Source organism: Oncorhynchus nerka, linkage group LG8 (assembly GCF_034236695.1).
Source record: "Oncorhynchus nerka isolate Pitt River linkage group LG8, Oner_Uvic_2.0, whole genome shotgun sequence".
NCBI lineage: Eukaryota > Metazoa > Chordata > Actinopteri > Salmoniformes > Salmonidae > Oncorhynchus > Oncorhynchus nerka.
Genome location: NC_088403.1, coordinates 52,609,443 through 52,627,819, shown reverse-complemented (window position 1 = coordinate 52,627,819; position 18,377 = coordinate 52,609,443). Strand labels below are relative to the sequence as shown.

Genomic DNA, 18,377 nt, shown 5'->3' with positions numbered 1-18,377 from the left:
ATGGCAGAGTGTGTTTCTTTACCGGCCATTACCGGTCCTATGTTGTCTTGCCAGGCCCCAATGACTATATAAGGAAACGGTTCAGGTGGAGATAAGATCAGTGTATAGTTTGGCTCAGGGTCCAGCTTGTCTACTGGAGTGGGCTGTGGTGTGTCGCAAGTAGAGGACACGTCACATAGTTTGTGCTGACCAGACTTTAGTTTCACTCTTATTGCACAAGCAACCATGAAGAACTGACCTGCCATTGTAATCGTGTTAGGATCTTAATTTGATCAACCGGTTGCAGGAGAACTTTACTGCAATGCAGCAAATTTCACACTTGTTGTGTATTTGAGGTTTAAAAAGGCTTCGGAAGTTTGTAATTTCCACTTTCAAATTCCTGTTGCTGCAGGATTATTTTCCTGCTGGAGCAAAGTGCCTCAAATTAAGATTGTTCATCTGTATGTCCATTTCTGTTCTCCTCATGTACACTGCTGTATATTTACAGAAGTATGTGGACAGCCCTTCAAAATAGTGAACTTGGCTTTTTCAGTCACACCCGTTGCTGACAGGTGTATAAAATGAGCACACAGCCATGCAATCTCCATAGAAAAACATTGGCAGGAGAATGTCCTTACTGAAGAGCTCAGTGATTTCCAACGTGGCACCATCATAGGATGCCACTGTTCCAACAAGTCAGTTTGTCAAATTTACCTACCCCGGTCAACTATAAGTGCTGTTATTGTGAAGTGGAAACATCTAGGAGCAACGGCTCAGCCGTGAAGTGGTAGGCCACAAGCTCACAGAACGGGACTGCAGAGTGCTCAGTTGCAACACTCACTACCGAGTTCCAAACTGCCCCTGGAAGCTACGTTTGTCAGGAGCTTCATGAAATGGGTTTAATTGCCGAGCAGCCTCACACAAGCCTAAGATCACCATGCGCAATGCCAAGCGTCGGCTGGAGTGGTGTAAAGCTCGCCGCACGTGGATTCTGGAGCAGTCGAAACGGGTTCTCTGAAGTATTGAATCACACTTCACCATCTGGTGGTCCGACGATTGCCAGCTTTGGGCTAGGCCCCTTAGTTCCAGTGAAGGGAATCTTAACGCTACAGCATACAATTACATTCTGTGCTTCCAACTTTGTGGCAACAGTTTGGGGAAGGCCCTATCCTGTTTCAGCATGGCAATGCCCCGTGCATAAATTGTGGTCCATCCAGAATTTTTTGTTGTGTGTGGAAGAACTTGACTGGCCTGCACAGAACCCTGACCTCAACCCCTTCGAACACCTTTGGGATGAATTGGAATGCCGATTGCGAGCCAGGCCTAATCGCCCAACATCAGTGCCCGACCTCACTAATGTTCTATTTGCTGAATTGGCAGCAAGTCCCCGCATCAATGTTCCAACATCTAGTGGAAAGCCTTCCAGGAAGAGTGTAGGCTGTTAGAACAGTAAGGGGGGGGACCAACTCCATATTCGAGATATTCGATGAGCAGGTGTCCACATACTTTTGGTCATGTAGTGTACATGTCTACACCAGATGGCCAGTTGGTCTATCTCACAAAAGATATGTTGTATCCTAATGACATTTTACATGATGTGGAAATACTTACACAGGGACACTCGAAGCCAATCTTAATATTAATCTTTGTTTATTGTCAGCGTGCTGGGGAGCTTCCAACCAACTCAATGCACCATAGTACACATGTCAATCAGGAGCTCTGCTTGGGCAGTCCCAGCAGTTGTCTTATATACGGCTATACACAGACAAGTTATATTTGCATGATTTAGCATAATGAATTAATCATTACCGTTTTGTTTAATACGAGTGACCGACTAATACTGGAACATAACATGTGACAGACTAATACCTCACCTTGAAACTGAGATATCTTTCATTCTCAAAACAAGGTTCTGGGCATTGCAGCTCTTGATAGTGAGGATTCGTTCAGTCAGCCACTTGCATGAACACAGAAATTGGTTTATAGAACAGTACATAAATAGAACACAGACATTAGTTATAAGAAAAGCACAAATGTAAAAATTCCCATTACAGATACATTCATAAATGCAATTATATTTGATGTTTTAGAATGTAGCTTATGGCATTGGAGTGAACAGCACAGTATAGTATGTTCACCTGCTAATGAGCCCTCTATTATTCAACTGGGTTTCTCGTCACCCGAGAGAGGGGGTTTCCTTTCCTCTGGTTAACGACCAGACAGCATTATCACCAGACCAGGCCTGGATATCCTTAGGTCAACATGGGTTATGTTAATTACAGTGACACCACAGTCCATGCACGGTTATAGCTCCACACACCTCCGACAAGGCACTTATGTGACACCGGAGTGTGATTGTCTGTTACACTAGCAGGCGTGTTGCCGGATGATGAATTGTAGGTCCTCTGAGTGCTGGCCTGCTTTTCTCATCCCGGCTCCCTGACGCCACAGAGCGAAACTAAAATTTGGGATCTGATGCTAACTCATCCCAGAGTAAGACCTCGACATGCATGAGAAAAGCTTTCTGAGCAGAGCACTGTTTAGCTCCTTTACAGACCATGCTCCAGTAATATTGGAATATTGGGGGATATTTGAACAAGGGATATGGTAAGTGGAGGGAAACCTAACCTAGGAGGTTAGATGGAAGTCATGAGAAGGTCAAAGCTTTACATAGGGGATGATTAGATTGAAGAGGCTGGAAAGAAAAACGGTTTCCTCTTCATGATATATTGTAATTTCTGAGAATAGGACAATCACCCAGAATACTGTTCATTGTGGAAAGGTTCAGTACGGTTCCCTGATCTGTACTTTGTCATTTTGTTCAACTGTACCTCATTTTGGAAGTACTCATCTGAAGGAAAAGATATGGGCTGTGTCCGAATACCCAAATAAATAGTAGGCTTTTTGTATGTTTTATAGTATGTGAAATTTAGAAAATGTGTGCTAGAAATGCCAGGATGTCATACTCATTTCGTTTTTTGAACTAGTAGAATTCGCTGTACGCTATTGAGGAAGAAAATGGTCTTCTCACAGCCGCATGTGTTTGACAATAGCTGATAATCAGATCAAAAATGCACGAATGGCACGGCACAAGTGAAATTGCGAATTAGTTACGCATTCTCAGTTTGGATAAGTAGTATGTTGATATTTGTTGCTTACTGCATACTTTTTTACCTAACAGTACATTCTAAATATACCGAACAAAAATATAAACGCAACAATTTCAAAGATTTTACTGAGTTACAGTTCATATAAGGAAATCAGTCAATTGAAATAAATAAATAATCTATGGAGTTCACATGACTGGGAATACAGATAGGCGTCTGTTGGTCAAAAATACATTTTAAAAAAGTAAGGGCGTAGATCAGAAATCCAGTCAGTATCTGGTGTGACCACCACCATGCAGCACAACACACCTCCTTCACATAGAGTTGATCAGGCTGTTGATTGTGGCCTGTGGAATGTTGTCCCACTCCTCTTCAATGGCTGTGCGAAGTTGCTGAATATCGGCGTGAACTGGAACACACTGTCGCACACGGCGATCCAGAGCATCCCACACATGCTCAATGGGTGACATGTCTGGTGAGTATGCAGGCCATGGAAGAACTGGGGCATTTTAACCTTCCGGCAACTGTGTACAGATCCTTGCGACATGGGGTCGTGGCTTATCATGCTGAAACATGAGGTGATGGCGGCGGATGAATGGCCCAACAATGGACCTCAGGATCTCATCTTGGTATCTCAATGCATTCAACCCTGGGGAGGCAGGGTAGCCTAGTGGTTACAGTGTTGGACTAGTAACTGGAAGGTTGCAAGTTCAAATCCTGGAGGTGACAAGGTACAAATCTGTTCCTAGGCCGTCATTGAATATAATAATTTGTTCTTAAACTAACTTGCCTAATTCAAATTGCCTAATTCAAAATTCAGATTACCATCGATAAATTGAAATTGTGTTCGTTGTCCGTAGCTAATGCATGGTCATACCATAACCCCATCGCCACCATGGGGCACTGTTCATATTGCTGACATCAGTAAACTGCTCACCCACGTGACTCCATACACGTGGTCTGCGGTTGTGAGGCTCTATAAAACGGCGTTGAAGGTGGCTTATGAGAGAGGAATTAACATTAAATTCTCTGGCAACACGTCAAGTTGACATTCCTGCCTATGGCATGCTCCCTAAAACTTGAGACATCTGTGGCATTGTGTTGTGTGAAAAAAATTACACATTTTAGATTGGCCTTTTATTGTCCCCAGCACAACCTTTGGAATGAGCATGCTGTTTAATCAGCTGCGTGATATGCCACACTTGTCAGTTGGATGGATTATGTAAAGGAGAAATGCTCACTAACAAGGATGTAAACAAATTTGTGCCAAACATTTTTAGAGAAATAATATTTTTGTGCATATTGAAAAATGCTGGGATCTTTTATTTCAGCTCATGAAACATCGGATCAACACTTTACATGTTGCGTTTATACTTTTGTTCAGTGTAGTATGACTAGCACACAGTAAGTAGTTTTAGTAATCATTAGTGGGCAAGACAGATTTCGAACACGTCTGCTTATCATGTAAGAAATGAGCTGCAAGAATAAACTGCTGCTACTTTACAAGATAAGCTAGATGAGGGACCTTTGTGTCAGCAAAATAATGTACTATGTGTACTGAAAAATGTCAGCAACACATGTGGTCCCTTAGGAATAGGGCAACCTTTTGGGGAACCAGCTGTGCCACAGTTGTGTTCCCTTCTTTGCAGAAGGCAAAAGTATGACATGACAGCAGTGTGCATGTTGGGATTTTATGCTGTGTTGTGATTTAAAAAATGGTGGGTCCCCAGTTTGTCCGTATTCCCACAATGCTTTGGTCAGGACAACAACATTGGACCTTTGCCTGTGATGAATATGTCGCACTACAAACTTGGCACGACAATTCACTGGAGCAGGAGCTGTGGTAAGGAAGCAGTCACTGTGACGCCTGCTAGCTCAGTCGAAGCTGTCTCCTACATTAGGACATATCACATCCATTTAGTCCATTATGAAACAAAGGGCAAGTGTTCATCCAGAAACACTGGCTGCATTAAGGGCCGTGTCACTCAGGGCCTACATTAATTCCACTTAGAATGACAGTGCTTTGCTGTCTGCCATTTCTCAAGCCGGGCCCTGAGCAGGGTACCGCGCAGCTCCCGAAAATAACAAAACATGCAAGTATGGATTTGTGTAAGTTGGGCATTCACTTCAGACAAGTATTGTCTTTGAATTTCAATACTGGCCAGAGTTGTCACATAAATTACTTGACTTGGGCTATTCCCTTCAGCTCTTATTGGAGCTACTAAAGGCTAGTGTCACTGCACTACCTTAATGATTCCACATAAATGTCTGCTCTCCAAAGCTTTTTGTATTTTTGCCGAGGACACATACCCTGCTGCTGAGTGGCAAGGAGATCGGTATGTCAGTGTGGCAACAAGAATGGACGACAACAGCAAGACATCTGACCTGATGGTCCAGAAGATTGCCCTGACATCATGATAGAGGAGGAGGATATTGGATGGATATTGTCTCGAAGAAGAAACTAGATTCATGTCATTTGTCAGAGAATCTATATGTATATTTTCTACATTGTATGTCATCATGTTGGCTTCCATCGCATATACCGCTGTGTTAGACTGTAGTCAGCTCCACGTAGAAATATAATATCTGCTAAATGTAGCCAGCCACTGAACAAGTCCCAAGTAAAGGGAAGCCTCTTTCTCCACTTTCTAGAGTTCCCATCTAGTGGCTGTCAGTGTGTCTGGACTCCTCACTGTGCCTCCCTCACAAACACGCAGCACATTCTGCCACTGCCTTTATTCTTTATACCAGACATCAAAGCCGTCTTGTAATTACGAGTGAGTGATGAACGACACCGCATTCGTGAGCTTTTCTTTACGCCCATTCTAGCCTTAAAGGCCTGCAGAATTAAGATTTTTACTTTGGCAAGAAGGTAGAAACAACTTTAGCGCTTGCAGGAGATGTCCCCTAAACGTGTTATTTAAATGAATAAAAATTCTACAAAATATATTACACGCTATAGCGATCATAAAGGTTGAGCATTTTATCCTCTTGAGATAGATATTGTGTTGACACACAATGCTGTTGCAGTCATGTATAATATTGCTCACAGTGGCAGGCACAACATGGACCCCTGGGAGTTTGTAAAGCAATACGCTTGACTGTGTGAAATGAGTTTGATAGATGAGGTATTGGATTGGTGTCTGACCTAAGGTCACATGCTCCAGATCATATTAAAAGCCCCTCCTACGGTGATGACCCAGTGCCACAATATTACAGTATATTAATAAGTCATGTTAACATAATGACTGGGTTCATGGAGTAGGCCTTACACTAGGAGGCCAAGATTACTGCTGACAGTTGCATCTCGGTTGTAGGTACTGAATGTATCAGCATTGGCTGCCATACTGAAGTGAATCGTTTTTTGCATTGCAATGTCTTTTACATTTGAAAGCCAATTTCAAACAACAATATTTTACTGAATTAATGGTGAGACCAAGCTGCCTCGGCTTGGTCATAATGGCTGACATGAGATGCGTCCACTTTGATGATAATTTGTGCCCAGATCTGAGATTTAATAATGCATGAGTGCTAAATCTGAATGTTTTCACATAGCAGGTAAATGCACTCCAGTGTTGTTGTCCTGAGAGTTCTTTGTGACAGTAACTGATCTCCACTGCTTGCACTCCAACATCTCCCTTCCCCATTCACTTTGTCTCCCAGCATGCATTGCAGCCACCAGTTGCCCTGGTAACTGTGACACTCACCGTGCTGTATCTCCTAGGTTACGTCTGCCCCCAGAACGACCACAGGGGCGGTGTCAGAGCTCGGCTCATGAAGCTCTTTCGTTGCTCCTCTGCCAAAAAGTCATCTACCAGTAGCCAAAGCAAGTCTTTCACACTCTCTTTATCCCTCTTTCCCCCTAACTGTTATCCTTCCTCCCTTCTCTCTGGGGTCAATTCAGTCTATTCAGGGTGTAAACTGAAATTCCAATTCAATAATTGAAGAAAAGGTGTATACTTTTAATACATTCTCAATAAACTGTAAAGTACGAGTTATTTAAAAATGTTTTATTATTTTAAATGTTTTAATTCAAATCACTTCCTGAATTGACTGCCTTCAATGTGTGGGATCCCTGTGATCCCTGTACAGTCAGTGTGGTTTTTGACAGAAACCTCAGGCCAGTCACTGCTTCTCTGTCTGCTCTCTGATGCCCTCGTCTTCTGTGGCTGGCCACTGGCACCAATTGCAAGGAAACGTTTTTGAAGAGACATAATCCCTCCTTTACCTTCTACAAAAATGTGGGACCTAAAATCAAAGTCTAATCCCTCCCTTTTCGAATAATATTCAAACTGCAAAGAGTGAAGAAAAGGTGCATGGCAAAAGAGATGCAAATGTCAATATGGAAGATGTCAATGCACTGGGTTAGGTCTGATGCTACAACCCACCTGTTTGCAATATACCTGGGGGGGGACTTTATTGTCCATTGGATAAATAGTCATTGAAACTCTGACTATGATGATGTCATAACTATGAGTCAGTAGAAACTGGTGAATCATTCATCTGGGTTGTCTGGTTGATGTGACTGTCCCTGTGTGTGTACAAAAGTAAAAGTTTGAGGAAAAAACAAAACAAAAATGAATAAATATAAGCCATTGCAAATAGTGCCTTTGGATAGAACTTTCTTTAATCATTTAACCAGTGACATGGAGAGGCCGACTCCGTTGCACTCTTTTGATGAATCACCTTTCTTACCTCACTTTGTGGAGCACCAACACACTCAGTGGACAGGACATTGACTTGACAGTGTGAGTGACGGCAGTAATTAATTCAGCATCACGAGAAGGGTAAGCATGTTTACATTAGCGTTATGTATAGGACCACTAGATATCGTATTCTTTTGAAGCGTGAGCATAGGGGTTTCACCGGCATCGTAGGGAAACTCTCAGACTCCGAAAACAAATGGTGTGTCTTCACTTACCCATCATGCTTGTAGACACACACCCACCCTGTTGGGGCCCAGCTCCGTTTCGGCAGGTTAATCAAGGACTGAGAGGAGACGTGGTCTTTTAGGCTAATTAGGGTTGGCGAGATGCTGTCATATCTCAGGTGTGTGTGTGTGTGTGTGTGTGTGTGCAAGCGAGATGAGTCAAGTGCTTAGCTCCGCTAGCGGTGACAGGGCCGAGACGGCGGGTGTCATCATTACAGGCCCATTAAAGTGTTTCTCAGGGTTCAGCAGCCCTCATCTTGAGGAGGCTCTTTGCCAGAGGGGCTGTGTTCATAGGTCTCTAACTCTAATTACCTCGCTGCCGTGATATTTCATAGGAGAGATCGGGACACCGGCAACCGTTTTGGGGGGTTTTGCTCTGTTTTGTCATGTAAGGTTTTCTAATGAAGGGGCAAGGGGAGGATATGAAAAGAAAATAGGTTCCTTGATTGGTTGGCTTTTGAAGTGTGCTTGAAACTGACCCTTAAGCCTAATGTCAAATAATGTCCAATTGTAGTGATCATCAAGTGAATATGGCTAAACTGACAATGACGGCATGCTACTAGCCTATATTCTTACTCTCCTGAGACTGATACTGTGGAGCTGAAATTCAATTGTCTGTAGGCCTTTAAACCATTAGTGTCCTTTGCGTGAATGGCATATTCATTGGATTTCATTAGCAACAGGGGTGATACAAATGTGTGTATTTGCTCTTGTGCTGTAATTGTACAACATTTAATTTTGGGTAAAGTCTCCTTTGGCTGACTATGGTGGATAGTTGGTTCAGAACAGTCATTAAAGCTACTGCATTTAAGTGGGGACTACATGGTATACTTTCCCCACAGAAACAGACTACTGCATTTAAGTGGGGACTACATGGTATACTTTCCCCACAGAAACAGACTACTGCATATAAGTGGGGACTACATGGTATGCTTTCCGCACAGAAACAGACTACTGCATTTAAGTGGGGACTACATGGTATACTTTCCCCACAGAAACAGACTACTGCATTTAAGTGGGGACTACATGGTATACTTTCCCCACAGAAACGGACTACTGCATTTAAGTGGGGACTACATGGTATGCTTTCCCCACAGAAACGGACTACTGCATTTAAGTGGGGACTACATGGTATGCTTTCCCCACAGAAACAGACTACTGCCATTAAGTGGGGACTACATGGTATGCTTTCCCCACAGAAACGGACTACTGCATTTGGGGCCCCGGGCACCGACCTCCTTTAAGAAAACAGATTTGGTTTTAGGTAAATGGCCAACTTCCTGCAATTGTGTTGAAAACATGTCTATTCTACACGTTTTATCATGAGACTATGAGAATATTTTTCAGATTTCAAGCAAATTTCCTGTTATTCTACACATTTTGCCATGAGATCGAGTGAGAATCGTACAGTTTTACAGCACATTTCCTGCAATTATAAACATTTTGCTATCATATGCTGTCTGGGGGGCCCACAATCCCTCAAAATAAAAATCATATAATAAAATTGGTTTGAGAACCCCTGGAGTTCGGGGGCTGCTGGACACGTGCCTGTGGCTGGATAATAACCACAGCACTTAAGGATCCAGAGATAGCATATTTAGAAGAACTGTTTGACGTTTAAATCGTAGTCCCATTAACCCTGCTGCTGCTATAAAAAAAGCGATGGTTTAATAGAGAACTAGGGTTTCTTCTAATTGATTTGATTAACGTGGGTAGTGTAAACTTCACACTTCTAATGTCTGTGCTTAGAGGGTGATTCGGGGTTGTGTGATCTTTGTGGCACAACTGACTGAAATAAACTCAACAACTGAGACAAACTGAACAAGTTCCACAGACATACAGTGGGGAGAACAAGTATTTGATACACTGCTGATTTTGCAGGTTTTCCTACTTACAAAGCATGTAGAGGTCTGTAATTATTTTATCATAGGTACACTTCAACTGTGTGAGACGGAATCTAAAACAAAAATCCAGAAAATCACATTGTATGATTTTTAAGTAATTTGCATTTTATTGCATGACATCAGTATTTGATACATCAGAAAAGCAGAACTTAATATTTGGTACAGAAACCTTTGTTTGCAATTACAGAGATCATACGTTTCCTGTAGTTCTTGACCAGGTTTGCACACACTGCAGCAGGGATTTTGGCCCACTCCTCCATACAGACCTTCTCCAGATCCGTCAGGTTTCGGGGCTGTCGCTGGGCAATACGGACTTTCAGCTCCCTCCAAAGATTTTCTATTGGGTTCAGGTCTGGAGAATGGCTAGGCCACTCCAGGACCTTGAGATGCTTCAATACGGTGCAGTCGTCTTGTCCCCTTTGCAGAAAAGCATCCCCAAAGAATGATGTTTCCATCTCCATGCTTCACGTTTGGGATGGTGTTCTTGGGGTTGTACTCATCCTTCTTCTTCCTCCAAACACAGCGAGTGGAGTTTAGACCAAAAAGCTCTAATTTCGTCTTATCAGACCACATGACCTTCTCCCATTCCTCCTCTGGATCATCCAGATGGTCATTGGCAAACTTCAGACGGGCCTGAACATGCGCTGGCTTGAGCAGGGGGACCTTGCGTGCGATGCAGGATTTTAATCCATGATGGCGTAGTGTGTTACTTATGATTTTCTTTGAGACTGTGGTCCCAGCTCTCTTCAGGTCATTGACCAGGTCCTGCCGTGTAGTTCTGGGCTGATCCCTCACCTTCCTCATGATCATTGATGCCCCACGAGGTGAGATCTTGCATGGAGCCCCAGACCGAGGGTGATTGACCGTCATCTTGAACTTCTTCCATTTTCTAATAATTGCGCCAACATTTGTTGCCTTCTCACCAAGCTGCTTGCCTATTGTCCTGTAGCCCATCTCAGCCTTGTGCAATTCTACAATTTTATCCCTGATGTCCATACACAGCTCTCTGGTCTTGGCCATTGTGGAGAGGTTGGAGTCTGTTTGATTGAGTGTGTGGACAGGTGTCTTTTATACAGGTAACGAGTTCAAACAGGTGCAGTTAATACAGGTAATGAGTGGAGAACAGGAGGGCTTCTTAAAGAAAAACTAACGGGTCTGTGAGAGCCCGAATTCTTACTGGTTGGTAGGTGATCAAATACTTATGTCATGCAATAAAATGCAAATGAATTACTTAAAAATCATACAATGTGATTTTCTGGATTTTTGTTTTAGATTCCGTCTCTCCCAGTTGAAGTGTACTTATGATAAAAATGACAGACCTCTACATGCTTTGTAAGTAGGAAACACTGCCGATTTAGCAGGTTATCAAATACTTGTTCTCCCCACTGTATGACTAACAGAAATGGAATAATGTGTCCCTGAACAAAGGGGGGTCAAAATCAAAAGTAACAGTCAGTATCTGGCGTGGCTACCAGCTGTATTAAGAACTGCAGTGCATCTCCTCCTCATGGACTGCACCATATTTGCCAGTTCTTGCTGTGAGATGTTACCCCACTCTTCCACCAAGGCACTTGCAAGTTCCCAGACATTTCTGGGGGGAATGGCCCTAGCCCTTACCCTCTGATCCAACAGATCCCAGATGTGCTCAATGGGATTGAGATCCGGGCTCTTTGCTGGCCGTGGCAGAATACTGACATTCCTGTCATGCAGGAAATCATGCACAGAATGAGCAGTATGGCTGGTGGCATTGTCATGCTGGAGGGTCATGTCAGGATGAGCCTGCAGGAAGGGTACCACATGAGGGAAAAGGATGTCTTCCCTGTAATGCACAGTGTTGAGATTGCCTGCAATGACAACAAATTCAGTCCGATGCTGTGACACACTGCCCCAGACCATGACGGACGCTCCACCTCCAAATCGATCCCGCTCCAGAGTGCAGGCCTCGGTGTAACACTCATTCCTTCGACGATAAATGTGAATCCGACCATCACCCCTGGTAAAACAAAATTGGGACTAGAAAAAGAGCATAGTAAAGAGCACTTTTTGCCAGTCCTGTCTGGCCCAATGATGGTGGGTTTGTGCCCATAGTCGACGTTGTTCCATCTGATGTCTGGTGAGGACCTGCCTTACAATAGGCCTACAAGCCCTCAGTCCAGCCTCTTTCAGCCTATTGCGGACAGTGTGAGCATTGATGGAGGGATTTTGCATTCCTGGTGTAAATCGGGAAGTTGTTGTTGCCATCCTGTACCAGTTGTGTTGTTCGGATGTACTGATCCTGTGCAGGTGTTGTTACACGTGGTCTGCCACTGCGAGGACTCTCAGCTGTCCGTTCTGTAGCACTGTCTTAGGCGTCTCACAGTATGGACATTGCAATTTATTGTCCTGGCCACATCTCCACTCCTCATGCCTCATGGCAGCATGCCTAAGGCACGTTCACGCAGATGAGCAGGGACCCTGAACATCTTTTTTTGTTGTGTTTTTCAGAGTCAGTAGAAAGGCCTCTTTAGTGTCCTAAGTTTTCATAACTGTGACCTTAATTGCCTACTGTCTGTAAGCTGTTAGTGTCTTAACGACCGTTCAACAGGTGTATGTTCATTCATTGTTTATGGTTCATTGAACATGCATGGGAAACCGTGTTTAAACCCTTTACAATGAAGATCTGTAAAGTTGTTTGGATTTTTACTAATTATCTTTGAAGGACAGGGTCCTGAAAAAAGGGACGTTTATTTTTTTTGCTGAGCTTATAAGGACAGCACACACTCCTTTCTCTTATGGGTGAAATGTATCCAGTTGTCGTCAGCTTCTGAATGTCTCACTCCTTCTTCCTCCTCTCCAGACAGCGTGGAGGATGAGTTGGAGCTTTCAGCTGTCCGCCATCGCCCCGAGGGCCTGGAGCAACTGGAGGCCCTGACCCGCTTCAACCGCAAGGAGCTGCAGATCCTCTACCGAGGCTTCAAGAACGTAAGTGGGCCAGTTTAACCACGCATCCAAAATGCAATTTAAGAGAACATGCATTGTCTCTTTTCTGTCTCTCCATAAATGTCCTCCTCCAAATATCCATGTAGTCAGACTGGTGTTTCCATTCTTAGACTGTTCTTACCATTTGAGGACCACTTTGGAAACAAGTGTTTTAATTAATCATTTTAAGTGCTTTCCTCTGGGTCCACATTGTACATACGGTTGAAGTCGGGAAGTTTACATACACTTAGGTTGGAGTCTTTAAAACTCGTTTTTCAACCACTCCACACATTTCTGGTCAACAAACCATAGTTTTGGCAACTTTGTGCATGACACAAGGAATTTTTCCAACAATTGTTTACAGACAGATTATTTCACTTATAATTCACTGTATCACAATTCCAGTGGGTCAGAAGTTTACATACACTAAGTTGACTGTGCCATTAAACAGCTTGGAAAATTCCAGAACATGAGATCATGGCTTTAGAAGCTTCTGATAAGCTAATTGACATCATTTGAGTTAATTGGAGGTGTACCTGTGGATGTATTTCAAGGCCTACCTTCAAACTTAGTGCCTCTTTGCTTGACATCAAGGGAAAATCCAAATAAATCAGCCAAGAATACACAAGTCTGGTTCATCCTTGGGAGAAATTTCCAAATGCCTGAAGGTACCACGTTCATCTGTACAAACAATAGTACGCAAGTATAAACACCACGGGACCAAGCAGCCGTCATACTGCTCAGGAAGGAGATGTGTCTCCTAGAGATGAACGTACTTTGGTGCGAAAAGTGCTAATAAATACCAGAACAGCAGCAAAGGACCTTGTGAAGATGCTGGAGGAAACAGGTACAAAAGTATCTATATCCACAGTAAAAGGAGTCCTATATCGACATAACCTGAAAGGCCGCTCAGCAAGGAAGAAGCCACTGTTCCAAAACCACCATAAAAAGCCAGACTACGGTTTGCAACTGCGCATTGGGACAAAGATCATACTTTTTGGAGAAATGTCCTCTGGTCTGATGAAACAAAAATGGAACTGTTTGGCCATAATGACCATCGTTATGTTTGGAGGAAAAAGGGGGAAGCTTGCAAGCCGAAGAATACCATCCCAAACGGGATGCACAGGGGTTTCAGCATCATGTTGTGGGGGGTTCTTTTCTGCAGGAGGGACTGGTGCACTTCACAAAATAGATGGCAACATGAAGACGGAAAATCATGTGGATATATTGAAGCAACATCTCAAGACATTAGTCAGGAAGTTACAGCTTGGTCGCAAATGCATCTTCCTTATGGACCCAAGCATACTTCCTAAGTTGTGGCAAAATGGCTTAAGGACAGCAAAGTCAAGGTATTGGAGTGGCCATCACAAAGCCCTAACCTCAATCCTATCGAAATGTGTGGGCAGAACTGAAAAAGCGTGTGCGAGCAAGGAGGCCTTCAAACCTGACTCAGTTACACTAGGTCTGTCAGCAGGAATGGGCCAAAATTAACCCAACTTATTGTGGGAAGCTTGTGGAAGGCAACCTGAAACATTTGATCCAAGTTAAACAATTTAAAGGCAATGCTACCAAATACTCATTGAGTGTATGTAAACTTCTGACCCAACTTCTGGGAATGTGATGAAAGAAATAAAATCTGAAATAAATCATTCTCTCTACTATTATTCTGACATTTCACATTCTTAAAATAAAGTGGTGATCCTAACTGACCTATTGTTACTAGGATTAAATGTCAGGAATTGTGAAAAGGTGAGTTTAAGTGTAGTTGGCAAAGGTGTATGTAAACTTCCGACTTCAACTGTATGTGACCGCCCGGGCTCGATTCCGTCTTATGTTGCAAATTTAGATGATTATAAAAAATAATTTTTACATTTTATTAAAGTAGAGACTTGGTATATGGCATATCATACACTATATTTGAGGAACAATGGGAAAGTAATTATGCTTTGAAAGTTGATAAACTTGGGACCTAATTTTTGAGACATGGCCCTTGTAATGTTTTGGTACACTTACTGGAGAGCTCTTCTTTGTCTACAGTACACCCATTCAGCATTGTTTACACCCTCTTAAGCTTTAGACCCACCATCTCTTGAAGGATTCACATGTGAGGCCATGTACTTAACAACCAAAGATTTCAAGAGGGCTGGTTTATACTATGGGTGTGTTCATAAATGTCATCTGGAGTGCCAGAGTGTGCTCTGGGTGTTCTTAAACTCAGAACGTTGTCAGATTGTCAGTTTGTAAATTAAAAGCATTTTGCTCTCAGAGCGTTCATAGAGCACACTGGATGCTCTGGCTGAGGAGTACGGTTGATCCGAGCATTCTGACCTAACAACAGCAGTCAAGCACCCAAGCTAACTGGCTAACGTTGGCTAGCTTGCTAGCTACTTCCAGACACAAATGAGAGAACTGTTCACTCTGACCATTTTACTCGCCCTAGCAGAGCTGTTTTTATGTTACCCAGAGCGTTGGCTCGCTACCATTGGACACTGGAGCAGTGAAACGCGTTCTCTGGAGTGATGAATCACGCTTCACCATCTGGCAGTCCGACGAACAAAACTGGGTTTGTCGGTTGCCAGGAGAACGCTACCTAACCGAATGCATAGTGCCAACTGTAAAGTTTGGTGGATGAGGAATAATGTTGTGGGGCTGTTTTTCATGGTTCTGGCTAGGCATCTTAGTTCCAGTGAAGGGAAATCTTAACGCTACAGCTACAATGTCATTCTAGTTTGGGGAAGGCCATTTCCTGTTTCACATGACAAATCCCCCATTCACAAAGCGAGGTCCATCCAGAAATGGTTTGCTGAGATCGGTGTGTGGAAGAATTTGACTGGCCTGCACTGAGCCCTGACCTCGACCCCCATCAAACACCTTTTGGATGAATTGTAAGTCCAATTTCGAGCCAGGCCTAATCTCCCAACATCAGTGCCCGACCTCACTAATGCTTTTGTGGCTAAATGGAAGCAAGTCCCTGCAGCAACGTTCCAACATCTAGTGGAAAGCCTTCCCAGAAGAGTGGACGCTGTTATAGCACCAAAGGGGTGACCAACTCCATATTAATGCCCATGATTTTGGAATGAGATGCTCGATGAGCACGTGTCCACATACTTTTGGCCACACAGTGTACCTCACTCGAGAATACTCAAGGATGAGTACTAAAGGAACAATTAGGTCACTCCTCAAATGCATTCTATATACTATCTAATGACTAACGAACAATCGGGTCACACAAGGTTCTTTAGAGCGGCAAGTGTACAATAAAAAGGTCTTTGTCACCTCTGTTAAGAACCGTAATGAGATGACCCAGAATTAACTTGACCCAAATTGTCTGGTGACAAATGGGTAGGCCCACGGCCTATGACACCGCATCCCGAGTGGCCCTGGTCCCTGTGGACACTACCCAGAGACCCTGTGATGTGCGTAGGGGAAGTCTACCCATTAGCCCTTCACCACAGGAGACTGGAAATAAGGACTGATAAGTTCTCTAATGCCTGAGGCGGCTCATAATTGTCACCATGTTGTCCCCTGACGCCTTGTCCCTATGGAATCTCCCATCAAAACATTTTTAAGACCCCTTACCCTACCTCTAGAGCTTTTTGTTTTCTCTCCTCTTTCACTAAGACTGTTTTAAGGTGGCATTTGGTCTTGCATGTTCAATGATAGTGGCCTCTCAGCAGAAGCCAGACCCATCACTCCTCTACAGTTAGGCAGTTATTGTAGTTGGGCACATTCCCAATCAGGACAGTGTCTCAAACTTAGATAAATCACAGCTTTTGACTAGCTTTTGTCCATTGTCGAGGCTATAGCTCTTTAACTTATTACCCGCTCAGGTCAAAATCCTGATCTATGGTTCACGCTCAGCCAGTGTCAGGGGCAGAACACAGGAAAGCTTAAAAAAAAACTGGCCTGACAAATGTAATCTGGAACCACCTCTATTCTAAGCAATTTTGGCCCTGTGTCCTTGACGTCTCAGACTTGGGTGCGAATCATCGCTCCAAGGTGAGCGTCTGAGGGTGGTAGGAGAGTCTTTTTGAACATCAATCTTTACGAGTAAGACATTTATAACCCCTCCGAGCGGCCAGAGTTTGGCTTTCTCTCGGATCAGTAGTTCCCAGAACGAGACCTTTGGCCAAGATTTAGATGTCCGAACAGGGCTTTATTCAGACCGATGTGGTCATATGTCCAACACTGCTCGTCTTTATCGTCAGACGCAGTATGAAGGTTGTTTCTCGCATTGCCGACCTCATCCCAGACTCCTAACAATAGCAACCCAATTTCCTCACGTCTGACCAATTCTTCCAAGCTGTTCAGGAATTCAGAGCCAGGGCATCGGCATGGGGCAGCAGATTGCCATCTCAGATTGTGACTCTTTAAAATACATCAGTGGAGATGCCGCTGTTCAAACTTCTCAGTCAGTAGCTTGATTTTCCACATACATTTCCTTCCCCGACCTTGACGAGATGAGTCATTGTAAGGACTTTCACGTGCGGCTGGGGTTTGCATTCCACAAATGAGTTATGATTTTCTTCTCATGGATGAGTTCATTTCACAAGTTTATCAAATGCATACAGATACATTGAGTCATCTCAGACCCATTCAAACCCATATGTAGAGAAGTGCAATGTCATAGAGTAACAATTTTGTGAGATTTTACTCTATTTTGATATTGATTGACGTAAACACAGACCCATCATATCAGCACACCAACATGCTGACAATATTCATTGGACATTTTTCTATTTGGCTTTAGTAGGTTTCATTCTCCCCAAAATTGAGATGAGCTCTCTGGTCAATTGTTTTCTTAGTGAAAACAATTGACCAGTAACACACTACGCAGTGAAGGACTGAAATCCTGCAGCGCCCGCAAGGTCCCCCTGCACAAGAAAGCACATATACATGCCCATCTGAAGTTGCCAATGAAAATCTGAATGATTCAGAGGACAACTGGGTGAATGTGTTGTGGTCAGATGAGACCAAAATGGAGCTCTTTGGCATCAACTCAACTCGGCGTGTTTGGAGGAGGAGGAATGCTGCCTATGACCCCAAGAACACCATCCCCACCATCAAACATGGAGGTGGAAACAATATGCTTTGGAGGTGTTTTTCTGCTAAGGGGACAGGACAACTTCACCGCATCAAAGGGACGATGGACGGGGCCATGTACCGTCAAATCTTCGGTGAGAACCTCCTTCCCTCAGCCAGGGCATTGAAAATGGGTCGTGGATGGGTATTCCAGCATGACAATGACCCAAAACACACGGCCATGGCAACAAAGGAGTGGCTCAAGAAGAAGCACATTAAGTTCCTGGAGTGGCCTAGCCAGTCTCCAGACCTTAATCCCATAGAAAATCTGTGGAGGGAGCTGACGGTTCCAGTTGCCAAACGTCAGCCTCGAAACCTTAATAACTTGGAGAAGATCTGCAAAGAGGAGTGGGACAAAACCCTCCTGAGATGTGTGCAAACCTGGTGGCCAACTACAAGAAATGTCTGACCTCTGTG

At 43.7% G+C, this 18,377-nt stretch overlaps 1 protein-coding gene across 1 annotated transcript in view; it reads left to right on the top strand.

The window, feature by feature from the left end:
* The window catches only part of LOC115133555 (Kv channel-interacting protein 4-like), a 68,706-nt gene that overhangs the window by 22,877 nt on the left and 27,452 nt on the right, over positions 1–18,377 (top strand). Inside the window, exon 2 of the mRNA XM_029666920.2 lies at positions 12,757–12,881. Coding sequence (XP_029522780.1) covers positions 12,757–12,881 — 125 coding nt within the window. The remainder of the gene's footprint in view (positions 1–12,756; positions 12,882–18,377) is intronic.